This window comes from Aegilops tauschii, chromosome 1 (genome assembly GCF_002575655.3).
Source record: "Aegilops tauschii subsp. strangulata cultivar AL8/78 chromosome 1, Aet v6.0, whole genome shotgun sequence".
Taxonomy (NCBI): Eukaryota; Viridiplantae; Streptophyta; class Magnoliopsida; order Poales; family Poaceae; genus Aegilops; species Aegilops tauschii.
The window spans coordinates 450704180-450731841 of record NC_053035.3 but is presented as its reverse complement, the minus strand read 5'-3'; the positions used below and the strand labels follow the sequence as shown (position 1 = coordinate 450731841).

General features: G+C 47.5%; 2 protein-coding genes across 2 annotated transcripts; one reads left to right on the top strand and one right to left on the bottom strand.

The window, feature by feature from the left end:
* Positions 1-8442: 8442 nt before the first annotated feature.
* On the bottom strand, positions 8443-11378 carry LOC109744309 (uncharacterized). The gene is made up of 2 exons (XM_020303415.4): positions 8820-11378; positions 8443-8712 (listed from the first exon to the last, which is right to left on the bottom strand). Exons 1-2 carry the CDS (start codon positions 9691-9693, stop codon positions 8666-8668), a joined length of 921 nt encoding a protein of 306 aa, XP_020159004.3. The 5' UTR covers positions 9694-11378; the 3' UTR covers positions 8443-8665.
* Positions 11379-25145: 13767 nt separating this feature from the next.
* Positions 25146-27416, top strand: LOC109744308 (ALA-interacting subunit 1). Its single transcript, XM_020303414.4, has 8 exons — positions 25146-25342; positions 25490-25538; positions 25650-25708; positions 25837-25911; positions 26006-26113; positions 26204-26584; positions 26663-26952; positions 27039-27416. The coding sequence occupies exons 2-8, from the start codon at positions 25490-25492 to the stop codon at positions 27097-27099; spliced, it is 1023 nt and encodes a 340-aa protein (XP_020159003.1). The 5' UTR covers positions 25146-25342; the 3' UTR covers positions 27100-27416.
* Positions 27417-27662: the final 246 nt, after the last annotated feature.

Genomic DNA, 27662 nt, shown 5'->3' with positions numbered 1-27662 from the left:
GACGGGGACGACGGCGACGTAGAGGAGGAGGTCCGGCGAGGGAGCGGTTCGGGGGCGACGGGGTCGAGCGGCGGGCGTCGCGGTTCGGTGCAGCGTCGAGGTCGTGCCCCGAACCAGTTCTGGATCGGGGAGGGGGATGAGGATGGGGCGACGACGATCCGGCGACCGCGTCGGTTGGGAGGTGAGGCGACGCCGGCGGGAGGTAGGAGGCGCACAGGGCGAGGCGGGACGCTGCCCTGCGCTAGCGCGCGTGGGTGGCGGCGCGTGTGGAGCGAGGGGGGAGAGGAACGGGGTTGGGGATCTAGGGTTCGAGGGATGGAGAGGTAGGCCATATAGGCCAGGGGCGGGGTGGGCCGGCTTGCTGGCCAGCTGGGCCTCACGGCCCAGTAAGGGGGGGGGGGCTGGTCCTTTGTTCTTTTTCTTTTATTTATTTTCCTTTCCGTTTTAATTCACCTTAAAATATTTAGACATTTACTAAAAAAGTATTTTCTTCACAATAATTACCTATGTAATATTTGTCACTAACCGAACATTTTTGTTTTAATGTTTGAAAACTTTTGTTGTTTGCCATATTTTGAATTTGATTTGTGAACCGGTTTTGACCTAACGAGAGATTAGCAACGGTTATGGAGGTGACGTGGCATCATTATCATAGGTTAATTGTAGCTTAACTATCCGGGCGTCACAGGACCCTTTCCAGAGACCGGTTACTCGACGGCCCAAGAAGAAGATTGCAGAGACTCGTTTAAAGAGTAACGAGGACCGTACCTCCAATAGGGGAAGGAGCAACTGATTCTGCTCTTGGATACTTAGCTCCTGTAGTTGGGTTGTCTATGTGTTTGCTATTTGGTTGAACTTCTTTTGGTTGAACTTGTCTAGTGGTTGTGAAACTACTTGGAACTATGTGTTTGCTATTTGTGGATCTATGTATTTGCTATTTGTGAAACTATGTGAAACTCCGTTTACTAATTAGTTGAAGTTTGTTTGAAATGTTAATATAGTACGTACAAGTTATTTTGCAAAGATTACGGAAAGGTTGGACACATGTGCGGAAGACATCATTGAGAGGACGACAAAGCAGTAGAGTATGCAACGGAATGCCACGGAGCACTTGGCTCATGCAGCTGACACATGAGTGACGTTGACACTGAAATTTCCTTGAATCAGTCGACCTCGTTAAAATTCAGGGCGCATCACGCAGCTGCTTACAATACATGAACAAACACACGCGAGACCCTTCCCCGTTCGAAGGACCATTCATTCGATCTCGCTCTATACTAGTACAGTATCCGAAAGCCAAAAAGTTGAAGCCGAGGAACAAACAAAGCGACGACGACGACGACGCAGAAGCAGAGCTCCGGTCCCTGTAAACATGCCAAACTTCTCTTCTCTGGAAGGAGACCGGGGAAGAAAGAACGGAGCCTGGTTAATGCCCGACGCCGGGGCTGGGCACGGAGCGCATCGACCGCGCGGCCCTCGAGAACCCCCTCGGGGCCGCCGCCGCTGCCGATGCCACCTTGCCGCCATCGTTGTCGCCGCCGGGGCTCGGCGACACTATGAGCAACAGGCCGCCTTCGAAGTGCATCACCTTGCCGCCCTGCTCCTCCGTCGCCAGCAGCTTGCGGCCTTGGCACGGCGAGCAGCGGAGCAGGACCACCAGCAGCAGCAGCAGCACGGCGAGGAACGGCCACGCGACCATCTTGCTACTGCTGGTACGAGTAGGGGAACCCATGCCGAAACCGTAATACGACGGTGCTCTGCTTCTGTACGTGCAGGGGCCGGGGCAGAGGTGAAGGAAGAAACGGAGCTCTCGCGTTGGAGAAATGGCGCTTGGCTAGCTAGTAGCTACGCTGGCTGCCTTGGCAGAAGATGACTTGCTCTGGAGCTGATCTGATGGGGCAGAGAGGCGCGCTCTCGCTCGATATATATAGTGAAGGGCACCCGCGAATGTTTCCAGTTGGAGTTAAGCTCCCGTGTGGAGAATTCTTCGTGACCAACTGCCGGCGGCCGGCCTGAGAAAACACCTTTGTTTTCTCTGCAACGGCGCAAGTAGCAGTCTAGTTTTATTCCATGTTTTGTTAAAGCGATAGTCAATGAGTTCCTTGCAAACATAGTTCATAACTTTGCTCCACGTCATATGGAGAAATCGTCCTGCCTGCTGCCGAAATGCCATTTTATTAGTGCTTCTGTGAGTTAACTAGTCCTGACCTTATGATCAAGAACTTGCCAACCAGCTGATGACTCGTGTATTTTCTATGTCCAAATTAACCCGGGATAAGTATGTAGGAGTAATTTACAACGGCGAGTTTCCAAAGACTACATTTGGCACCATAAAGCGTCTTCTCTGCTTAACTAACAACCCGCATGAACCATCGGTTTAAGTATACTATGTGCTACACCTGAGTTATAGGCTTTATTAGTAGCACTGATTAAGAGGGTGTTTGGATACAAGGGATTTATTTTCGCCTGACTAAAAATAGTCCCTTTAAGAGGCTAAAGTTCCAAGCACCCCTGACTAAAGAGGGTCTAAAACTAGTCTTGAGACTAAAATTTTTTAGTCAGGGGTACCCCTACTAAAATGTGGATTAGTTCTCTCTCTCCTCATTTAACTCCTCTTCTTTAACACAGGCGAGTTCTGGATTGGAGGGTTTGGAGGATAATAAATGCTCATTAACTTGATTTTAATCTCTTTAGTATTTGGATCCAAGCATGGGTGAGGCAAAAAACACATATTTGACCTGAGGACGAAAAGAATTCACAATCTGAACTGCTTTCGAAAAAATTTCACTGAGCTGACCGTTTCGAGTGGCGCCCGACAGATAGGCGCCACACTATACTGTGCAGCGCGTGGCTCTTAGGCGCCACACGCCGGTCCAGCATGGCAGCTCGGGCCCCACTCCTGGTTGTGCAGCGCCTAACTGAAAGGAGTTGCACAGTGTAGTGCAGCGCCTAACAGAAAGGAGCTGCACAGTGTAGTGCAGCGCCTAACTGAAAGGAGCTGCACAGTGTAGTGCAGCGCCTAACTGAAAGGAGTTGCACTATCTTATATTAAAACTGCTGTAACTTTTAATCCGTGAATCCGACGAAAACGTGCCTTATATGAATGTTGCACATTTTTCCGTGTTCTACGCAATGGTGGCATTTTCATCTATGTTAGGATCAATTTGCTTGATGAAAACCCTGTTGCAAAAGTGTGTCATAATATAACTGACAGAATCTGTTAAAATTTACAAACTTGACATGATGATAGCCATTGACCTATAGCTCTTACGCGTTTGCAACCTACATGAGTTTTGCACTGCATAATGTGTACTTTCACGCCATGCCTATGCTTGCCATGTTAATCATCTTTAACATGTTCATTTCTTGCATCTAAGTGACTAACATGATATAAGTGAACTTCTGTTACAGAAAATTACATTTTGTAAGATCCATAGTAATTAATCTTGACATCATATGAATATGATCTAACTATGAAAGTTGGAAAATTTTATGTCTACCTTAAGTCCATGTCATTTTCATACCCACTAAATATTTGCATCGCTATGTTTTGAAACACTAAAGTACCTAATGCAGCTCCTTTCTGTTAGGCGCTGCACTACACTGTGCAACTCCTTTCAGTTAGGCGCTGCACAACCAGGAGTGGGGCCTGGGCTGCCACGCTGGACCGGCGTGTGGCGCCTAAGAGTCAGGCGCTGCACAGTATAGTGTGGCGCCTATCTGTCGGGCGCCACTCGAAACGGTTAGCTCAGTGAACTTTTTTCGAAAGCAGTTCAGATTGTGAATTCTTTTCGTCCTCGGGTCAAATATGTGTTTTTTGCCCATGGGTGAGGCTAGCAAGTTTTAGTTCCACTACTTTTAGTCATGAGACTAAAACGTATCCAAACACCCTCTAAGTATATGAACTCCCTGGTAGAGTAGCGTTCTTGACCTAGCTATTGCAAATTATTTCACATCGGAATGAGGGCATGCTAGCCAATAGACAGCGAGCAAAAACCCAAGGAATCGACCGACATGCAGACACCTTTCTGGACGGACGGCCAAGAGCCAAAGGGAAGCCAGAATCCGACTCGAGGAGGCCGAGCGGCTGCGCCGCAAGCGCGCAGCAGCGGCCGACTAGGGTTGCCGTGACACTTGGCGGGTATTCCATCGCTGTAAAGACGATGATGGAGGTGCGAGCGGCCTCGGAGGCCATGCCTACGAGGTCATCATCCGGTACCTCTCCTAGTTTAGACTAGTTTTTTCTTACTTCACTCAGTTTGAGTGATTTTTAAAAATTGTTACTTTTGGTTGTATATGATATGTAACAAATATCATCCGGTTTGCATGAATTTCATCCATTTTTGTTAAATATTCGGTCGAATTTGACCAGAATTTGGTGATTCCAATTGAATGAAGGTCGCCTGTAGTTCTGTTTGCGGACAAGTCCAGACGTGCTTGTGGACATTTTATAGTGTCTGTTTTGATGAACTGCATGTGATGGAGTAGCCCGGACATATTATTTGTCATGTCAAGGTTTTAAATTGCGGAAATGAAAAACTTTTGGACGCCACCGAAGTATGTGAAATTTCAGAAATTCTTTCAGATTTTGAGTTTTAAAAATTCAATAAATTTAATGAATGGTAACCTGATTTGAATTTTAGATTGAATCAGGCTTGAAATTTGAGGGTTCCAAGTATTTCGAACCCCACCGAAACATGTGAAATATCATAAATTAATTGAAATTTTGTTGAAATTCTTTCCTTTTAGTTGCACATGTTAGTGAGAAACTACACGCCACACGTGCGAAGTTCCTTTCAAAGTGTCCTACCAAACGTAAGCAAAGTGGGCACTCTCTCGGGGCCAGGCAACGACGAAAATGCAACGGTCCATTTTCTTTCCTTTTTCCTTAGTTATATAATATTGTACTGCTCCCTTTGTTTTAAAATATAAAACTTGAGTTTTAATATAGACTACATACGGATGTATATGATAGACCCTCTGGATCACTAGGCTAGATTAGATCCGGTAAACCTACCTTGTGCAGCAGAGGATGAACTCGAGCTGGAGGCCATCGTGGTGCTGGGGCGCACGGCGACGGCGGAGAGTGGGCAAGGTGGAGGTGGCGGCGATGTGTAGGCAGTGGCGGCGGCGGAGCTTCCCGTCACTGTCAGCGCTAGACCTAGATCGGGTCGGGGTTTTCGGTGGGGAGACTGGCAACGCAGTGAACCTCGTACTGCGTGCCGCCGGCCCCCACCTCTTTATGTAGCGCTGCGTGACAAGGGCCCGTCAACCATATTGCGGTTGGGCGCCCCCGATCAGGGGCCCGGTGGGCCGTTGGGCCCACACGAAAAGAGATCAACCTAACATTCTCCCCCTTGATCTCAACTTTTACTTTTAACCTTATACTTTCTAGTTTATTTGTTTCATCGCATATTGGTACATAGAGCATGTTTCATCGTCACGGCTTAATTGCCGTTAGAATCATACAACTACAACATACGTTATGTTCAGAAACAAATTCTGTTCCTTTTGGGCCTATCCAGGAATCATAAGGCTTTCCCTTAAACCCATGCCGGCTAAGTGTTCCTTGAACACATTGGGTGGTAAGCCTTTCGTTAGCGGATCCGCAAGCATATCCTTTGTCCTTATATGCTCAAGACTTATAGTTTGATCCTGGATTTTATCTTTCACAACATAATACCTTATCTCTATTGTTTTGGCAGCATTACTCGACTTGTTGTTGTGAGCGTAAAATACTGCGGGTTGGTTGTCGCAGTACATCTTTAGTGGTTTGTGAATACAATCTACCACTTTCAAGTCGGGTACAAATTTCTTTAGCCATATCGCCTGCCCCGTGGCTTCGAAGCATGCTATGAATTCTGCATACATCGTGGATGATGCAACTATCGACTGTTTGGAGCTTTTCCACGAAATAGCTCCCCCAGCGAGGGTGAATATGTATCCTGACGTGGATTTTCTATCATCTCTGTCCCCCGCAAAATCTGCGTCTGAATACCCTTTTATATCTAGGGAATCACTTCTCCTGTATATTAGCATGTAGTCCTTCGTGCCTTGCGCATAACGCAATGCTTTCTTTACCATCTTCCAGTGCTCTAGGCCTGGATTCTCTTGATATCTACCGAGTACCCCGGTGATAAAAGCTAAGTCAGGGCGAGTGCACACTTGTGCATACTGTAAGCTGCCAACTGCCGAAGCATATGGTACTGCTTTCATTTGATCGATCTCATACTGGTTCTTGGGACATTGAAATTTCCCAAAACTATCGCCCTTAACTATTGGAGCAGGTGTGGCTTTACTCGCATGCATATTATACTTTTTAAGAACCTTTTCTAAATATGCTTGCTGAGATAGTCCTAAGACTCCATCGTTCCTATCTCGGTGAATTTCTATGCCCAAAACATATGATGCTTCACCAAGATCTGTTATGTCAAAATTTGAGGATAAGTATTTCTTTGTTTCTTGTAGTAGACTAACATCACTACTAGCAAGCAGGATATCATCCACATACAAGATTAGGAAAATATATTTCCCATTTTTAAACATTGCATAAATGCAATTATCCTCAATATTTTCTTTAAATCCAAAACTTTTAATCGTTTGATTAAACTTCAGATACCACTGCCGAGAGGCTTGTCTTAATCCATAAATGGATTTCTTCAGGCGGCATCCCATATTTTCCTTGCCTTCCATGATAAAACCCTTGGGTTGTTTCATGTAGACCTTTTCTTTTAAATCACCATTCAGAAATGCCGTCTTAACATCCATTTGATGTAACTCTAAATCAAAATGGGCAACTAATGCCATTATGATTCTGAAGGAATCCTTACATGAGACTGGAGAAAATGTCTCATTGTAATCTATCCCTTCTCTTTGTGTAAATCCTTTTGCCACGAGTCGTGCTTTATACTTTTCTATATTCCCTTTAGAGTCATACTTAATTTTGTAGACCCATTTACAACCTACTGTTTTGGCTCCTTTGGGAATTTCCTCTAAGTCCCAAACATCTTTGGAACTCATCGATTTCATCTCGTCTTCCATTGCCTTCATCCACTTCGATGAATGAGGGCTTCTCATGGCTTCTTCATATGAGGTGGGATCTTTTTCCATATGAACCATTTCTGTGTTATAAACTTTAAAGTCAGTAGAAATAGCTGACTTTCTTGGTCTTGTAGACCTTCTAAGGGCCTCAGTTTCTGGCACATTTTGTGCCTCAACTTCTGGCACTTCTTCTAAATTTTGTTGTTGCACCCCCCTTTCATGCTCAACAACGGGTTCAGTCGGCTCCTGACGGACAGGTTCCGGGTCTTTCCCCACAGCTGTCATGGGTGGAGTTGCAACTGGTAGTGAGAAAAATGGCTCCTGAATCATCGGATTAGGTGCATGCACCCTCTTCTCCTCAAAATCAATTTTCCGAGCTACCAAGCTCCCCCTCATCATTTCGTCCTCTAAGAAGACTGCATGTCTCGTTTCTACAAACTTTGTATATCTGTCAGGGCAGTAGAAACGAAAACCTTTTGATCTGTCTGGATAGCCAATGAAGTGGCAACTTACTGTTTTGGGATCTAACTTTGCAATGTTTGGATTAAACATTTTGGCCTCAGCAGGGCACCCCCACACCCTGAAGTGTTGTAGGGAGGGCATCCTTCCTGTCCATAGCTCGTACGGTGTTTTGGGCACCGACTTGCTTGGTACTCTATTGAGAATGTGAATGGCGGTTTTAAGCGCCTCCATCCATAATCCCAATGGCAAGTTGGAATAACTCATCATGCTGCGCACCATATCCATAAGGGTACGGTTGTGCCTTTCAGCTACTCCATTTTGCTGAGGCTCGCCCGGCATTGAATACTGGGCTACTATGCCAGTCTCCTGCAAGAACTTCGCAAAAGGTCCAGGGACTTGGCCATATGGAGTGTGTCGACCGTAGTACTCTCCCCCACGGTCGGACCTTACAATCTTTATTCTTTTATCGTGCTGATTTTCAACTTCAGCTTTGAATATTTTAAATTTATCCAACGCTTCCGATCTTTCTTTGATTGGATAAATATAACCATAGCGAGAGTAATCATCTGTGAATGTTATGAACGAGTCATATCCATCCACACTTTTCACCGGAAATGGTCCACAAATATCAGTGTGAATGATTTCTAGTGTGCCTGTGCTATGGATTGCACCTTTTTTGATTTGTTTTACGTACTTTCCTTTAATGCAATCTATGCATTGTTTTAAGTCTGAAAATTCTAACGGAGGAAGAATTTCACTTTTGACTAATCTTTCTATTCTCCCCTTCGAAATATGGCCCAAGCGACAGTGCCATAGTTTCGATGAGTCAAATGTTCTTTTTCTTTTCTTTTGTACTTTATTCGACGCAGAAACATGTTCTTTCACATTGCAAACGGAATAGACTTTTTCACGAAGTGATAACAAATAAAGCTCATCATGTAGTAAAGCATCACCCACATAAGCATTATTTAACCAAATGGCACACTTGCCATGTCCAAAATAACACTCATAATTATCTTTGTCCAAGCAAGAAACACTTATTAAGTTTCTATTACATGATGGAACGAATAAAACATCTCTAAGTAGAAGATTGAATCCATCAGCTAACTCCAAGGAGATATCACCGACAGCTTCAACTTCTGCTTCAACTCCGTTCGCCACTTCAATGCGTCTTTCGCTTCTTAGCGTAGTCCGCGTCGAATGGAATCCCTGTAAAGAATTTGCAACATGAACAGTTGCTCCAGAGTCAATCCACCAAGTGGATTTTGAAAACTGTGAATACAGGGATTCATTTACAAATGAAGCTATACTGTTACCTCTTTTTGCCATGATCGACTTTAGCCAAACGGGACAGTCTTTCTTGTAATGCCCGGTCTTCTTACAGTGGAGACAAGTGTCTTTGTCCACTGAGAAAGGCTGTTGCTGACGCTGATGCTGATAGGAAACTTTTCCTTGTGGCTTTGAAGGAGAACTTTTGTTGTTTAGATTGTAATTCTTTCTTTTGTGACCATGCACATAGTTGAGTGTACCACCATGTGAGGCTTTTAGTCTCTCCTCTTCTTGAACACACATTGCTATTGTCTTTTCTACGTCCCATGTTCCAGGTGACATATTATAGTTCACTACAAAAGCTTCAAACTCCTTTGGCAATGAAGCCATGACAAGGTGGACCAGGAGCGCTGGTTTGATCTCCAGATCCGCATCCATTGGTTTGAGCTTTGCAGCCATATTGCTCATCCTGAGGATGTGCTCTCTTATGCCATGACTGCCACCTCTGTATTTTTCTGTCACCAGTTGCTCTAACACCTGGGTGGCATATATCTTTGAAGAGCCAGTGAACTGGCTCTTTATCTTTGAGAGCAACTCCCCTGCGGAAGTGCACTCTGCAATGGAGCCCACAATGGCGCTCTCAATGGTGTTCTTTATAAAGGCCATGCATTTTTTATTTGCATTGACCCACTTTTGATTATCTATGAGGTAGGACTGCTCCAAAGGAGCATAGTCCCCTCTCTTTTTAGCCCATGCAGCATCATCGTCAGTAGCCTCTCTTACTGGCTCTGTGGGTCTGACCGGCTGTGGTTTCTCCACAACCCAGTCAAGATCAGCACAAAGAAACGCCAGTTCAACTTTCTTCCTCCACTCAGTGTGGTTGTCACCTCTGAGTGTTGGAACTTCTTTTAGGCAACTCATCAAATGAAAGCCTCCTGAAATTACAATTTAAATGACATCAATATAACAATCATATGTATTAATCTAACGTTGGTCAAATTAAACATATAACTGTCTATGCAATTAAATCTATATTACCGTTGGGCAAAAATTAGAAATAAATGCACCTTTAAATAAAACATGATCATGTTATTAACAACGTTGGTCATAAAAATAACATAATCATATTCATTTTAATAATCACTTTAACATGCTCTTAAAAAACTTAATACTATGGAAACTTTTATTTTCTTTGTACAAAAGCATTATTAATTATTTACGCAGCGGAAAATCATGAATAAAAATTCACGAACTTTTACTCTTTACAGAAACTTTTCTTTGATCAAATAAAAAATCATGAACTTTATTATTTTCTGTGTAAAATTCATGAACATTTCCTTTTCTGGACAAAATATTTCTTTGGATTAATTTGAATAGAAAGACTATTTAAAAGAAAAAATAGCCAGCTCCAGCCTGGCGCGGGAGGCCCGCAGCGGCCCACGGCCTGCACCCCGCGCGCTCTGCCGCCCGAGGCACTGGGCCTACTGCGGGAGAGGGCGATGCGGCCCATCTCCTGCGCCCGCACTGCCGACGCCGGCCTCTGCCACTTTCGGCCCAAAAGGGCTCGTCATCGCTAGGGTTAGCGTCACGGCCGTCGGATTGGATCTGACGGCCACGCGTTCGTTGCGGGCGATCAAAACCGGCCGAATGGCAGGGGCGAGGGGAAACCCTATCCATTCCCTCCCCCCGCGCGCCGCTCGTCTCTTTCGCCGGGCGTTGCTGTCCCGCACGCCGGGCCGCCGCGCCGCGGTACCAGGCCGGCCGCCGGAGACGGGGCTGATAGCCACCGCTCCCGCGAGCTCTTCTCCCTCCCCTTTTTTCCTCTGTTGCAGAGAGAGAGAGGCGCTCGTCGTGCCCCCGCAGCGGTAGTTGATGCGGCAGTACCGCGAGACGACGGCGCCGTGGCCATCCCCTTCATCGGCTGCGCGTTCGCCTTGCGGTGAGCGCGCCGCCGTCGAGCGGTTTGGCTGCGGTGCCTACCCCCCCTTTTTTTTTCGGCGAGGTAGCGCCCTTTGCCGGCGACCGCGTGGCCGTCCGGTGAACTTTGCCCCTCTCGGGGTGGTTCTTCTTCCTGAATCCTCGGCATGCCGATGCGATTCGGGATCGAGAGGAACGGCGCGGCCAGTGCGGCGGCGCGATTTCTTTGCCCTGTTTAGGGTTCTTTTGGGGGGTAGGGAGTACTTTTCCTTTCTCTTTTTACCGAAAATCATCTAGCCAAGATGGCTCTGATACCATTGATAGACCCTCTGGATCACTAGGCTAGATTAGATCCGGTAAACCTACCTTGTGCAGCAGAGGATGAACTCGAGCTGGAGGCCATCGTGGTGCTGGGGCGCACGGCGACGGCGGAGAGTGGGCAAGGTGGAGGTGGCGGCGATGTGTAGGCAGTGGCGGCGGCGGAGCTTCCCGTCACTGTCAGCGCTAGACCTAGATCGGGTCGGGGTTTTCGATGGGGAGACTGGCAACGCGGTGAACCTCGTACTGCGTGCCGCCGGCCCCCACCTCTTTATGTAGCGCTGCGTGACAGGGGCCCGTCAACCATATTGCGGTTGGGCGCCTCCGATCAGGGCGCGGATCAGGGGCCCGGTGGGCCGTTGGGCCCACACGGAAAGAGATCGATCTAACAGTATATAGACGTATTTTAAAGCGTTGGTTCACTCTGTATTGGAATATCTAAAAGAAGGAACGGATGGAGTACTATTCATCTTGCAAAGATTACGCCAAGATTGGACACATGTGTCGGAAGCATCATTGAGAAGACGACAATGCAACAGAATGCCGCGGAACATTTGGCTCATGCAGCTGACACTGACATTTCCTTGAATCAACCGACCTCGTTAAAACTCAGGATGCATCACGCAGCTGCTTACAGTACATGCACAAACACACGCGAGACCCTTCCCTCCCCGTTCGGAGGACCATCCATTCATTCGCGCCCTATGCCATGTCAATCCGAAAGCGAAAAAGTTCAAGCCGAGGAACAAACAAAGCGACGACGACGACGACGCAGATGCAGAACTTGAACCGGCGAAGGACCAACCAATCCCAGTTAGTGCCCGACGCCGGGGCTCGGCACGGACCGCATGGACCGCGCGGCCCTCGAGAACCCTCTCGGTGCCGCCGCCGCCGATGCCGCCTCGCCGTCGTGGCTCGGTGACACTCTGAGCACCAGGCCGCCTTCGAAGTGCATCACCTTGCCACCCTGCTCCTGGTCCGCCACCGGCAGCTTGCGGCCTTGGCACGGCGAGCAGCGGAGCAGGACCAGCAGCAGCACGGCGAGGAACGCCCACACGAGCCGCATCGTCGGCGCGCCGCCCCTCTTGTCGCTGCTGCTGCTTGGGCGTGTGCGGGTAGGCGAACCCATGCCGATACCGTAGGCCGACGCTGCTCTGCTTCTGCACTGGAAAAGCACGAGCTGGAGGAAGAAGCGGAGCTCGTGTTGGTGACCTGCTCTGGAGCTGATGGTGCAGAGAGGCGCGCTCTCGCTCGATATATATAGCCCTGCCGCTGCGGATGATTCCAGCTAAAGCCCCCGTGTAGAGAATTCTCCGGGACCAACTGCCGGCGGCCGGCCGTAGAGGGCGCCTTTGTTTATTTCTCAAACGGCGCAACTAGCCTAGTTTTGTTAAAGCGATGGTCAATGGGTTCCTTGCAAATATAGTATTACCCTCCTCCTAATTTATCTGTTCATTTTGTATTTTTTGCCAAATTTTGACATTAGATTTAACTAACAAAATGTTAGCATATCATCAAAAATGATATTATTGAAAACTATGTGCAAACACAAATCCAACTATATGTTTTTTGTGACATGCGTTAACAGTTTCTTAGTTAAAACTGTGATCAAAGTTTAGCACAAAATATAAAAAGACCAACAAATGAGGAAGGTGGTATGACTTTGCTCCATGTCATGTGGAGAAAAGGCTGTCCTGCCGCCCAAATGGCATTTTGTTACCGTGCGCCGGCGATGACATACATGCATTAATCACTTAACTAGTTCTAACTTATGATCGCCAACTTGTCAACCAGCTGACTCGTGTATCATGTAAGTCCAAATCAACCTGGGTATTAGTACCGAGTAACTGGTTACTACTAGTAGGCGAATCAACTTGTGGTTGGATGGTTAGAGGGATAGTGGTATCCCAGCGCATCAGGGTTCAAATCCTGATGCTCGCATTATTCCTGAATCTATTTCAGGATTTTCGCCGATGCGCTTTCAGTGGGAGGATGTGAGTTAAAGGTGCTCATAAGGATAGGATGTGCGTATGCGTGTTCATAGGAGTGAGTGTGTACACGTATGTATGAGTGCTTTCGTCTGTACTATGTTAAGAAAAATATACTACTAGTAGTAGCTCGTTTTACACTAATCAATTAATCAACTGCACGCACGAATCATCGGTTAAGAATATGCTACGACCTGCATCCTTTCGCCTGAGTTGGTTATATATAGCTATAGGCTTTAATAGCACTGATTATCAGTATGAGGTCGCAGGTGGTAGCGTGTTCTTGACCTAGCTAGTATACTACGAGAAAATAGAAATATCGCGCGCATCGGAAACGAAAGCCCAGGGAATCGATGGAGACACACGCAGACACCCTTTTCGGACGGGCGGCGAAGAGCGAAAGCGGAGCCATGTGCTCGCGTCCTCGCGAACGCGGCCGATCACCGATCGATCGAGGTCGGCTTCTCGATCCACGTGAAAAAGGGACGATGCCATATTCGTTGCCTCTGAATGAATGGGGTTGTTAATTCCGTAGGGAATTAAGCTAGTGTTTTGTACTAAACCCTCAAGCTTAGATTTCTAGGTTATCATACACTCATCCCTTGACGGACATTTCTAGCTAGGTTATCATGGCGGCCGGCCATGATGGATTTGCAAAAGGGAGGGGCCTATTCAGGGCAAAAGTTCATAGCCGTGCATTTTTAAACTTGTCGATTAGGTCCAAAGTTTTTACTTACTACTAGGACGACCCAATCAGCCTCGCGCAGAATATGCCAAAGCAGAGCACGGGAAGCCATTGCTGATGCGTCACTGACGCATGGGCCCATGGAGGTAGAATGGCACAAGTGGACCAAAGGGTTCAAATCAAGGATATGTGTAAGATATAACCTTGGACGGCTAGGTTCCGTTAAGCATCTTTTCTGTGTTGTTACATGTTGCAAATCGAGTAAGCAATCCAGACTTGATGAAGGGAAAACCCCAAAACAGTAGTGGCCACCCGTGAGATCACACTGCACGCCTCGGCCGATTCCTCGCCCGTTGGATCTTCTTTTGATCGAACTGCCTGCAGTAACCCGACCCATAGTTTAACTTTTGCAATTGGGTCTTGTTCCAATCCTTAGGAGCGCAACAAGGGTATGTTGCAGACACATCACCTCTCTACTCTCCACACAAATTTCCCCAAGCAACGCTGCCCATCGTCTTCCTTCTTAGACATTTCCTTCTCTCCAAAATCCTTTCTCCCTCTCGGCCGTCTAACTCTACTTGAAGCTACAAGAGTTGTCGGCCTGTCACACCGATGAACAAGGCCAGCACCACAGTAGCATAGCGTCGCCCTAGAGCACACGATGGGGTACAGTGCTGCAACCCACCACAGTTGCTACGAGCACGATACCTCTCGTCGCTTCTAGGCCGACCATCTGCTGTCAATGTAGCCAATGCGGCGGAGGGTGGTGTCATTGCTGGAGAAGACGAGCCTGACATTGGGGTCTCCGGGAAGCAGTCCATCGAATTGGCAGCCCTCAGGATCAACAAGGAAGGTGCGGAGGTTAGGGAAGGTCTTGTTGCAATGACGACGGACACGGTCGCGAGCCGAAGATACTTTATGCAACAAGAGTCTCGTGGCAACCTGCGAGCTAGAGATGCTCCGCAACAAGGGTCATGTTGCAATTGCAATAATGGGTCTTATTGCAATGGGGAAAGAATATAAGAGGGAACGTATGATGATCAAACGTGATCGTACGGTGGTTGAGTTACCACCATTTTTTGTAGAAACCTTCACATGAACCAGTCGTTCTTATCCACGGCCACCTTCCCTAATCCTGCTTCCCACGACTTAGAGCATCTCTAGCCGCGCCCCCAACAGCCCCCCTCCCCCCGGCCCATTTTTTAGCGCCAGCGCTGAAAAAACGGCCCAGTCGTGCCCCCAGGAGCCCATTTTTCGCCTGTTAGGCCCGAAACTGGAGCCGGCGTACTCAGGCCGAACCCAGCGCACTGGGTGCGCCGGGGCAATAGTTTTGGCGCGAAAGAACGGCGGGCCCGCCGAGTCAGCGACCCCCGCGCCTCGTCGTCCTTCATCGCCTCAGTTTCCCGCGGAGAATCAATGCCATGGCTGCTGCCGGTCAGCCTTCCATTGATTCCTCACGGGCGGCGCAGTGCGGTGATACGTCTCCGTCGTATCTATAATTTTTGATTGTTCCATGCCAATATTCTACAACTTCCATATACTTTTTGGCAACTTTTTATACTATTTTTGGGACTAACATATTGATCCAGTGCCCAGTGCCAGTTCCTGTCTGTTGCATGTTTTTGGTTTCGCAGAATATCCATATCAAACGGAATCCAAATGGGATAAAAATGGACGGAGAATTATTTTGGAATATTTGTGATTTTTGGGAAGAAAATCAACGCGAGACGGTGCCCGAGGTGGCCATGAGGGTGGGGCCCACGACCACTACTGGCAGGCGCGCCCCCACCCTCGTGGGCCCCTCGTAAGGCGGTTGATGCTCTACTTTGGCCGCAAGAAAGCTAATTTTTGGAAAAAGATCTGGGCGAAGGTTTCAACCCAATCGCAGTTACGGATCTCCGAAAATAAAAGAAATGGTGAAAGGGCAGCAGACGAGAACGCAGAAACAGAGAGAGACAGAGAGATAGATCCAATCTCGGAGGGGCTCTTGCCCCTCCCACGCCATGGAGGCCAAGGACCAGAGGGGAAAACCTTCTCCCATCTAGGGAGGAGGTCAAGGAAGAATAAGACGAAGGGGCCCCCTCTCCCCTTCTCTTCCGGTGGCGCCGGAACGCTGCCATGGCCATCATCATCACCGCAATCTTCACCAACAACTTCACCGCCATCATCACCAATTCTTCCCCCCTCCATGCAGCGGTGTAACCTCTCTCTTACCTGCTGTAATCTCTACTTAAACATGGTGCTCAACACTATATATTATTTCCCAATGATGTATGGCTATCCTATGATGTTTGAGTAGATCCGTTTTGTCCTATGGGTTATTTCATGATCAAGATTGGTTTGAGTTGCATGTTTTATTATTGGTGTTGTCCTATGGTGCTCTCCGTGTCGCGCAAGCGTGAGGGATCCCCGCTGTAGGGTTTGCAATATGCTCATGATTTGCTTATGGTGGGTGGCGTGAGTGAACAGAAGCACAGACCCGAGTAAGTAGGTTGTTTGCGTATGGGATAAAGAGGACTTGATACTTTAATGCTATGGTTGGGTTTTACCTTAATGATCTTTAGTAGTTGCGGATGCTTGCTAGAGTTCCATCATAAGTGCATATGATCCAAGTAGAGAAAGTATGTTAGCTTATGCCTCTCCCTCAAATAAAATTGCAATAATGATTACCGGTCTAGTTATCTATTGTCTAGGGACAAATAACTTTCTCGTAATAAAAAGCTCTTTACTAAAACTAATTTAGTTGTGTCTTTATCTAAGCAGCCCCTAGCTTTATTTACGTGCTCTTTACTTTCTTGCAAGCCTATCCAAAAACACCTACAAGGTACTTCTAGTTTTATACTTGTTCTAGGTAAAGCGAACGTCAAGCGTGCGTAGAGTTATATCGGTGGTCGATAGAACTTGAGGGAATCTTTGTTCTATCTTTAGCTCCTTGTTGGGTTCGACACTCTTACTTATCGAAAGAGGCTACAATTGATCCGCTATACTTGTGGGTTATCAAGACCTTTTTCTGGCGCCGTTGCCGGGGAGCAATAGCGTGGGGTGAATATTCTCGTGTGTGCTTGTTTGCTTTATCACTAAGTAATTTTTATTTGCTGTTCTTAGTTGTTTTCTATCTTTAGTTATGGGTAGGAAACGCAAAATACCAAAAAATTAGTTGTACCTAATGAACTAATGGTTGAAGAACCACTCAAAATCTATCACACTGCTGAAGCTTATTACTTGGATCATCTTCGATCCCTATGTGCTCGTGCTGAAACCCCAACTAGTCTAGTTGAGGGCAAATCTTTAGATGAGCATGCTTGTTATGTGCGACACCGAATATCTGAAAAAGGGAAATTTTTACTGGGTCAAATTCATCTTTGCAATGCTATGCTTGGAATTTATGCGAAATATATGATATTACTTGTTGTTCTGAAAACCCTAAGAAACACCTTCCCTATCAATGTGAGTTTAGTGATAATGGAATCGTATCTTCGTATGCTAAGGGTGTTTATAGTTACTATGATGTTCAACAAATTGAAGAATTTGTTGCTTTTAAGGGTGCTTATGAAATTGCTTCTTTGATTGAAACGTATGATGCTACTCTTTACAAATCTGAAAATTTTGCCATACTTAAATATTGCTATGGTAATTATGCTTCTAATGCCTATGTTGAACCATATATTGAGGATTACCCCGCTGTCCAAGAAGAGACTAATATTTTGCAGGAGTCTATGGAAGAAGAAATTGATGAAACTGTGAGCCCATTGGATGAAAAAGATGAGGAGGAGAGCGAAGAACAAAAGGAGAAAGAGCGGATTAGCTACCCGTGCCCACCTTCTAATGATAGTAACTCTTCAACTCATACATTGTTTAATTTCCCTTCGTGCTTACCGAAGGATGATTGCTATGATGACTATTATGATCCCGTTGATTCTCTTGAAATATCCCTTTTTGACGATGCTTGCTATGCTTGTGGCCAAGATGCCAATATGAATTATGCTTATGGAGATGAACTTGCTATATTTCCTTATGTTAAACATGAAATTGTTGCTATTGCACCCACACATGATAGTGCTATTATCTTTTTGAATTCTCCAAACTACACTACATCGGAGAAGTTTGCACTTATTAAGGATTAGATTGATGGGTTGCCTTTTACCATTGCACATGATGATTTTGATAGATATAATATGCATGTGCTTGCTGCTCATACTTGCAATTATTATGAGAGAGGAACTATATCTCCACCTCTCTATGTTTTCCACATGACAAAATTGCAAGAAACTGTTATACTATGCATTGGCCTTTACTATGTGTGCATGAATTGTTCTTTTATGACATGCCGATGCATAGGAAGAGAGTTAGACTTCGTCATTACATGATATATGTTACTTTGTGCTCACTACTAAATTACAAATCATTGCTAATTAAAATTGGCTTTGATATACCTTGGGATCCGGGTGGATTCACTACTTGAACACTATATGCCTAGCTTAATGGCTTTAAAGAAATCGCTGCCAGGGAGACAACCCGGAAGTTTTAGGGAGTCATTTATTTCTGTTGAGTGCTTTCATATAGTTTAAAAACAATAAAAATAAAGAGGGGAACCCAAAACTTTTCAAAAAGGAAAGTGAAAGTGAGAAAGACAAGCATTGTTGAAGTGGGAGAGCTCCTTGAACTTTGTTCATGCTCACGGCAACTTTGTGAATCTTGATTACAAAAACTTTTCAACAAAATAATTATCCCCTTGTACAATTCCATTGTATTATAAAAATAATGTGCCAAGGTTTGCCTTTAGGATGTTTACAATACTTGTTGGTTTGTACGGTGCAGGACAGAAACTTTGGCTGTAGTGCGCGATTTTTAGTTTTTTACTGGAAAGTCAAATGGTTCTGATTCTTTTTGCACTGTCCTTCTATACAAATTATTTATTTTTCCTAATTTTGGCAGAATTGTAAAGTATCAGAAGTATGGTGAATGTTCAGATTATTACAGACTGTTCTGTTTTAGACAGATTCTGTTTTTGATGCATAGTTTGCTTGTTTTGATGAATCTATCAATTTGTATGAGTGGATTAAGCCATGAAAAAGCTATATTACAGTAGACACAATGCAAAAACAAAATATGAATTGGTTTGCTACAGTACTTAGAGTATGATTTGCTTTATTATACTAACGGATCTTACCGAGTTTTGTGTTGAAGTTTTGTGTGGATGAAGTGTTCAATGATCGAGAAGGTTTCGATGTGAGAAGAAGGAAGAGAGGCAAGAGCTCAAGCTTGGGGATGCCCGAGGCACCCCAAATAAATATTCAAGGAGACTCAAGCTTCTAAGCTTGGGGATGCCCCGGAAGGCATCCCCTCTTTCTTCAACAAATATCGGTATGTTTTCGGATTCGTTTCATTCATGTGATATGTGCAAATCTTGGAGCGTCTTTTGCATTTAGTTTTCACTTTTCTTTTATGCACCATGCTGGTATGAGATAGTCCTTGGTTGATTTATAGAATGCTCATTGCACTTCACTTATATCTTTTGAGTATGGCTTTATAGAATGCTTCATGTGCTTCACTTATATCATTTGAAGCTTGGATTGCCTGTTTCTCTTTACATAGACAACGTCATTTGTAGAATGCTTTTTTGCTTCACTTATATTTGTTAGAGCGTGGGCATATCTTTTGTAGAAAGAATTAAACTCTCGTGCTTCACTTATATCTATTTAGAGAGATGACAGGAACTGGTCATTCACATGGTTAGTCATAAAATCCTACATAAAACTTGTAGATCACTGAATATGATATGTTTGATTCCTTGCAATAGTTTTGCGATATAAAGATGGTGATATTAGAGTCATGCTAGTGGGTAGTTGTGGATCGTAGAAATACTTGTGTTGAGGTTTGTGATTCCCATAGCATGCACGTATGGTGAACCGTTATGTAACGAAGTTGGAGCATGAGGTATTTATTGATTGTCTTCCTTATGAGTGGCGGCAAGGGACGAGCGATGGTCTTTTCCTACCAATCTATCCCCCTAGGAGCATGCGCGTAGTACTTTGTTTCGATGACTAATAGATTTTTGCAATAAGTATGTGAGTTCTTTATGACTAATGTTGAGTCCATGAATTATACGCACTCTCACCTTTCCATCATTGCTAGCCTCTTCGGTACCGTGCATTGCCCTTTCTCACCTCGAGAGTTGGTGCAAACTTCGTCGGTGCATCCAAACCCCGTGATATGATACGCTCTGTCACACATAAGCCTCATTATATCTTCCTCAAAACAGCCACCATACCTACCTATCATGGCATTTCCATAGCCATTCCGAGATATATTGCCATGCAACTTCCATCATCATCATATACATGACTTGAGCATCATTGTCATATTGCTTTGCATGATCGTAAGATAGCTAGCATGATGTTTTCATGGCTTGTCCGTTTTTTGATGTCATTGCTACGCTAGATCATTGCACATCCCGGTACACCGCCGGAGGCATTCATATAGAGTCATATCTTTGTTCTAGATATCGAGTTGTAATATTGAGTTGTAAGTAAATAAAAGTGTGATGATCATCATTATTAGAGCATTGCCCCGGTGAGGAAAGGATGATGGAGACTATGATTACCCCACAAGTCGGGATGAGACTCCGGACGAAAAGAAAAGAGAAAGGCCAAAAAAAGAGAAGGCCCAAAAAAGAAAAAAAAAGAAAAAAATGAGAGAAAAAGAGAGAAGGGGCAATGTTACTATCCTTTTACCACACTTGTGCTTCAGAGTAGCACCATGTTCTTCATAGAGAGAGTATCCTATGCTTTCACTTTCATATACTAGTGGGAATTTTCATTATAGAACTTGGCTTGTATATTCCAACGATGGGCTTCCTCAAATGCCCTAGGTCTTCATGAGCAAGCAAGTTGGATGCACACTCACTTAGTTTCAGTTTGAGCTTTCATATACTTATAGCTCTAGTGCATCCGTTGCATGGCAATCCCTACTCCTCACATTGACATCAATTGATGGACATCTTCATAACCTGTTGATTAGCCACGTCGATGTGAGACTTTTTTTTGTCTTCTCCACATAACCTCCACCATCATATTCTATTCCACCTATAGTGTTATGTCCATGGCTCACGCTCATGTATTGCGTGAAAGTTGAAAAGGTTTCAGAACATCAAAAGTATGAAACAATTGCTTGGCTTGTCATCGGGGTTGTGCATGATATGAATATTTTGTGTGGTGAAGATGGAGCATAGCCAGACCGTATGATTTTGTAGGGATAACTTTCTTTGGCCTTGTTATTTTGAAAAGACATGATTTCTTTATTAGTAGGCTTGAAGTATTATTGTTTTTATGTCAAATGATAGACTATTGCTTTGAATCACTCGTGTCTTAATATTCATGCCATGATTAGATACATGATCAAGATTATGCTAGGTAGCATTCCACATCAAAAATTATCTTTTTTATCATTTACCTACTCGAGGACGAGCAGGAATTAAGCTTGGGGATGCTGATACGTCTCCGTCATATCTATAAATTTTGATTGTTCCATGCCAATATTCTACAACTTCCATATACTTTTTGGCAACTTTTTATACTATTTTTGGGACTAACATATTGATCCAGTGCCCGGTGCCAGTTCCTGTCTGTTGCATGTTTTTGGTTTCGCAGAATATCCATATCAAACGGAATCCAAACGGGATAAAAACGGACGGAGAATTATTTTGGAATATTTGTGATTTTTGGGAAGAAAATCAACGCGAGACGGTGCCCGAGGTGGCCACGAGGGTGGGGCCCACGGCCACTACAGGCAGGCGCGCCCCCCACCCTCGTGGGCCCCTCGTAAGGCGGTTGATGCTCTACTTTGGCCGCAAGAAAGCTAATTTTTGGAAAAAGATCTGGGCGAAGGTTTCAACCCAATCCGAGTTACGGATCTCCGGATATAAAAGAAACGGTGAATGGGCAGCAGACGAGAACGCAGAAATAGAGAGAGACAGAGAGACAGATCCAATCTCGGAGGGGCTCGCCCCTCCCACGCCATGGAGGCCAAGGACCAGAGGGGAAACCCTTCTCCCATCTAGGCAGGAGGTCAAGGAAGAAGAAGACGAAGGGGCCCCCCTCTCCCCTTCTCTTCCGGTGGCGCCGGAACGCTGCCGTGGCCATCATCATCACCGCAATCTTCACCAACAACTTCACCGCCATCATCACCAACTCTTCCCCCCTCTATGCAGCGGTGTAACCTCTCTCTTACCGATGTAATCTCTACTTAAACATGGTGCTCAACTTTATATATTATTTCCCAATGATGTATGGCTATCCTATGATGTTTGAGTAGATCCGTTTTGTCCTATGGGTTATTTCATGATCAAGATTGGTTTGAGTTGCATGTTTTATTATTGGTGTTGTCCTATGGTGCTCTCCGTGTCGCGCAAGCGTGAGGGATCCCCGCTGTAGGGTTTGGAATATGCCCATGATTTGCGTATGGTGGGTAGCGTGAGTGAACAGAAGCACAGACCCGAGTAAGTAGGTTGTTTGCGTATGGGATAAAGAGGACTTGATACTTTAATGCTATGGTTGGGTTTTACCTTAATGATCTTTAGTAGTTGCGGATGCTTGCTAGAGTTCCAATCATAAGTGCATATGATCCAAGTAGAGAAAGTATGTTAGCTTATGCCTCTCCCTCAAATAAAATTGCAATAATGATTACCGGTCTAGTTATCGATTGCCTAGGGACAAATAACTTTCTCGTAACAAAAAGCTCTTTACTAAAACTAATTTAGTTGTGTCTTTATCTAAGCAGCCCCTAGCTTTATTTACGTGCTCTTTACTTTCTTGTAAGCCTATCCAAAAACACCTACAAAGTACTTCTAGTTTTATACTTGTTCTAGGTAAAGCGAACGTCAAGCGTGCGTAGAGTTGTATCGGTGGTCGATAGAAATTGAGGGAATATTTATTCTACCTTTAGCTCCTCGTTGGGTTCGACACTCTTATCGAAAGAGGCTACAATTGATCCCCTATACTTGTGGGTTATCATGTGGCCCCCTCCCGCAACGCGTACACATGTTGCCGCCCCCTGACCGCAATAAAAGCCGCCCCTCCCTCGCCAGTGGAAGCACCCGCCCGCAGCCCCCCCTCTCTCGCCGCCGACGCCCTCTCTTTCCCTCCCTCCCCGTCTAGCCACCGCGTGCACACACAACAGATGGGTGAACGGTTCCCCGGCGACGCGGCGGCGGCCAACGGCTTCGGCCACCGCTCGCTGCACGAGTGGGAAGCCCACCTCCTCCACGAGGCGAACTACCCGACGCCCCTCGACATGCGCGCGTCGGGGCGGTGGAGGCTCAGCGCCGGAGGCGTCCCCGTCCCCCTCTACCCGACGTCGAACACCCCGCCTACTTTTACGCCGAGATCGAGCGTGTGCGGGCCTCCCTGTCGGAGGAGGACCGGGCCCTCCCGGAGTACGATGCCGGCAACCACGAGGCGTGGGCCGCGTACTTCGAATGCCGGCAGGCGGAGCGGCTCGCCTCCATCAACAATGTGCCGGTGGTTCAGGGGGCGCAACAACAGTGACGGCCACCGCCTGTGGTGGGGCGCCCCCGGCAGCACGCTCCACGCCGTCCTCGAGTACCTCGAGGGCGGCAACGATCCGCCGCTCGAGTACTCGACTGCCCCGGCCCCCTGCCGGAGTGGCGGCGCGTGGCTGCCGAGGAGAATGTTGGGCGGGTCCTCCTCCTCCTCCCGATCCTCCTCCCACTCCTCCGGGTCGCCAGTGCTCGTCAGCATCAAGGCCGAGTCGTGGAAACGCCGCTCGGCCGGCGCACCCGCAGCGCCGGCATCGTCATCAATGAGGGCGGCCGTGCCTCCTTCTCGGCTCCCCCCGCCCGCCTCGTCAAGCCGAAGACGAAGCCGGGGCTCGCCGCCATGAAGAGCGAGCCCGATGACACGCTCGACGACGAGGCCGCCATGAAGTGGGCGCGGGAGGATTGGGCCCGGCTGGAGATGGGGAGCGCCAACGCCGCGCCCTGGAGGAGATCGCCGCACGCCGCCGTGGACGCGAGGAGGGAGGCGTGATTGTGCTCGAGGACAGCGACGAGGACGACGCGCCGCCGCCGGCCAAACTTGTCTGCCAGGGCGACCCCGGGCAGGGGTCCAGCAGGGATGGCCATGTGAAGAAGGAGAAGGAGGAGGACGACAGCGACTACGCCGCGTTCAACCATTTCTTGGGCCTGTAGGCGCGGCCCTTTGTTTTTAGTAGATTTTATGTTTTCTATATGTAAAAGAACTATGGAACGCCTAATCTATGTCGTGTTTGCCGAATCTATGCTGAATCTATGTCGTGTTTGCCGAATTTTGGCTGAATGTTTTTTTAAATGTTTATAAAAAGGGCGTCTGGGGTGACCTGGGGGTGGCGACTGGGAACCCGATCGCCCCCACGGCGAAAATATCGCCGTTTCGTCCCCAAGCGGTGCTTTTTCTAGCCCGTGGGGGGCGAACGGCTGGAGATGCTCTTAGCCCACCACTCCGCTCCTATTATTCTTCACGGTGCTCTCTCTCAACAAGCAGTGGCACTCCGCTGCGGAAGTATTCGATGGTGATGCTGCCTCCCCTGTCCTCCTCGACCTCGATCTCCTCTAGGCAACTTTGCTGCTCTGCTGGATCCACAAGTGACATCTCTCCTTCGACCTCCAGCGCTTTCTTCATGCCTTTGGGAATTGCAACATGGCACATGTTGTGGTCGCAAGAGGCGAGATCAAGCCGACCGAGCGGCATAGTTGCGGAGACTCCGGAGATGCTTTTGCAACGAGGGTCCTATTGCAAGGATCTTGTTGCAATGGCGGCGGACAGAACCGCGAGTCGAAGATGCTTTGGCAACAAGGATCTTGCAAAAGCAACAAGAGTCTTGTTGCAGTGAGAGAAATAGGGAAGAGGAACACGAACATCATACGGTCGAGCGGTTCGCGACGGCCGACGGGCCAACCTTAGCACGCTCCTCAAAAAAACATGTTGCAAATCAGGGCGTGAAAAATCTTTGTTTGTTTGATTCTGAACCTTGTCGTATGCACCATCTGCACCACTGTCGGTTTGCGGCGAACGGCTCTCCTGAGACGCCGGAGTCGAACGGCAGTGGGGCGTCGATATACGACACAGACACGGCCAGGCCATCGATCCCCGTCCGGTCCGTCGCCGTCACGCCTGCTCGCAGCGCGCCCGCGCCGCCGTGCGCGTGTTGGAACGTCAGTTGTTATTCAGAGCGTCGCCGTCGCGGTGCTGTCATGCATCATGCAGACCTAAACTCGAAAGCGCCACACAGCTTCGTCTCTTTCCCCGTCCGTCGCCAGCAGCACGAGGCAAAAATAGCAACCGCGCAGCCAGCGGCAGCCACTCGCGGCCCTGTACGTAGACGCAGACGGCGGAGGCCCGCGCGACGTGGCAGCGGGTGGCCAAGTTCCGTTCCGCCATTCCAGCCAGCTCGCACGACTGGGACGGACGGATGCGTACGAGGTAACCACCCACCCACCCCTCGCGCGCAACCAGCCAAACCACGCGGAGACGACGACGGCGATCGATCGGAACCCGGAACCCCCTCCTCCTCCGGCCGGCGCCCGGGAAGCGATCACGATCACGACCCCGAACACGATCGCAGCCCCCTCGCCCGCGCGCGCGTCGCTCCGCCCGCCGTCGATCAGGTAATTAATTGGTTTGGTATATGATCCCCTTCTTGTCCGGCCCCCGATCAGGGACGGCATGAACGTGTGATTCCATTGGATACTACTTACTCATCGTGGCCGCCGACCGATGGATCTGGTTGATTTTCTTCCGTGCGTGCGTGGCAGATGAGTGTGTCAGGGTCGGAGAGCGCGGCCTCGGCCAACAAGCCCAAGTGTACGTCTGATTGTGCCGCCTTCTTTGATTTGATTTCCCTATTTTGCTGAGAGAAAAAAATGCAGGCGGCATGTTCTTGTGACTGATTGAATTCCCGTTCCGTTTTGGCAGATTCTAAATTCACGCAGCAGGAGCTCCCGGCATGCAAGCCGCTGTTAACTCCCGGAATCGTACGATTTAATTATTACTCCGTTTTGTTTCTTCTCTTGTGATGATCGTTGCAAATGTAAACATCGACCCAGGGCTACATCTTTGTCAACCTGAATGTACTAACATGAATCCTTCGGTTGATTGATAGGTCATCGGCGCCTTCTCGCTCATCGGCATCATCTTCGTCCCGATAGGGCTCGCGTCGCTGTCGGCGTCACAGGAGGTGAAAAATTCAGACAAGTGCAGTTGCAGTGCTACATGAACAAAATGCATTTCATCTTTGCTGTTCCCTAATTTGCCGCTACTGCAAAATGCAGATTGTTGAATTGATAGATCGATACGACGAGGAGTGTGTTACCGCCAGCGACAAGATCGGGTTCATCCAGGACTCCAAGGCCAACAAGGCGTGCACCAGAAAGATCACGGTGAGATTCAGAGACACATCTTCCCATTCAGAAATGCGTCTCTACTCTGCTGGTATGCAGTCCTGAAGAACATGGCATCTTTGTGTTCAGGTGCCGAAGCCGATGAAGGGCCCCATACACGTCTACTACCAGCTGGAGAACTTCTACCAGAACCACCGGCGGTACGTGCAGAGCCGGAGCGACCAGCAGCTGCGCGACAAGGACTACAAGGACCCCAAGGCGGTGGCCAAGGCCTGCGACCCGGAGGCCACCACCGGCGACGGCTCCCTCATCGTGCCCTGCGGCCTCATCGCCTGGAGCCTCTTCAACGACACCTACGCCTTCTCCGTCAACAAGAAGTCGGTGACGGTGAACAAGAAGGACATCGCCTGGGCCAGCGACAAGAACAGCAAGTTCGGCAGCAACGTCTTCCCCGTCAACTTCCAGAAGGGCGGCCTCATCGGCGGCGGCAACCTCAACGACAAGCTACCTGTCTGTGACTAATTAAGTGCACAAAGAATTAACTTCTGAAGGATCTCTGATGCAGCATTTCCTTCTGAACTTGAGCAGCTGAGCGAGCAGGAGGACCTGATCGTGTGGATGCGGACGGCGGCGCTGCCGACGTTCAGGAAGCTGTACGGGCGGATCGAGACGGACATCATGGCGAGCGACGAGATCACGGTGGTGATCCAGAACAACTACAACACGTACAGCTTCGGGGGCACCAAGGCGGTGGTGCTGTCGACGGCGTCGTGGATCGGGGGGAAGAACAACTTCATCGGCGTCGCCTACGTGGCCGTCGGCGGCATCTGCCTGCTCCTCGCCATGGGCTTCGTCGTCCTCTACGTCGTCAAGCCAAGGTAAATACCAGCATCTGACATGGTTATGTGCAGATCATTCATTCATTGTAAAGCAGCAAATGAATGTGTGGATGGATTTTGTTCAGGGCCCTCGGAGACCCCGCGTACCTGTCGTGGAACAAGGAGGCCGCCGAGTACTCGCACTGAATGCGACGCTGAAATCACAAGGCCCGTTTTGTAGGTGGATGCGGCAGGGCTGGTCTCAAACGTTGCTTTCTATGCCTTCCTGAGCATCTGATGATGATGATGCATGGTCTGAGGCTCCGGTTTGTGGCTCTTCCGGATCGTGATCAGCCTACGCGAGATGATCTAGGATATATCTAGGTGCGGCTCTTTTGTTTCCTGTTCAGTAGCTGTGAAACACATTGTGGTTTCTGATAAATGAAATCGGAGAGAGAGCTCTTTTTGTTTTTTTAACGGTGCTACGGCGACCTTACGCCGGCCTGAAACTTTGCATTAATAAACCGGAGTACATTTACAGTAGAGTAGATTGGGGGTAGGGAAAGAAAGCGAAATACATTTTTTTTAGAAAAGGAGGAATACCCCCGCCTCTGCATATGCATACAACCATTTTATTAATTATTAACACAAGACCTTACAAAGTCATACAAAGTAAGACCAAAGCCACCATCTAAGCAACATCGGTCGCTACTCCTATCCAGTTGATGAAGGGGCGCTAATAGTCTAGGCCTAATACCAAACAGACCTCG

What these genes read in the sequence shown, in the direction of transcription:
- LOC109744309 (XM_020303415.4), bottom strand. Translation starts at nt 9,693, where the DNA reads ATGAGTTGCCTAAAAGAAGTTCCAACACTCAGAGGTGACAACCACACT. An exon ending in GTCGATCATGGCAAAAAGAG is followed by an intron (nt 8,713 to 8,819) that starts GTAACAGTATAG and finishes AATTCTTTACAG; the next exon opens with GGATTCCATTCGACGCGGAC.
- LOC109744308 (XM_020303414.4), top strand. Translation starts at nt 25,490, where the DNA reads ATGAGTGTGTCAGGGTCGGAGAGCGCGGCCTCGGCCAACAAGCCCAAG. An exon ending in CTCGGCCAACAAGCCCAAGT is followed by an intron (nt 25,539 to 25,649) that starts GTACGTCTGATT and finishes CCGTTTTGGCAG; the next exon opens with ATTCTAAATTCACGCAGCAG. An exon ending in CGCTGTTAACTCCCGGAATC is followed by an intron (nt 25,709 to 25,836) that starts GTACGATTTAAT and finishes GTTGATTGATAG; the next exon opens with GTCATCGGCGCCTTCTCGCT.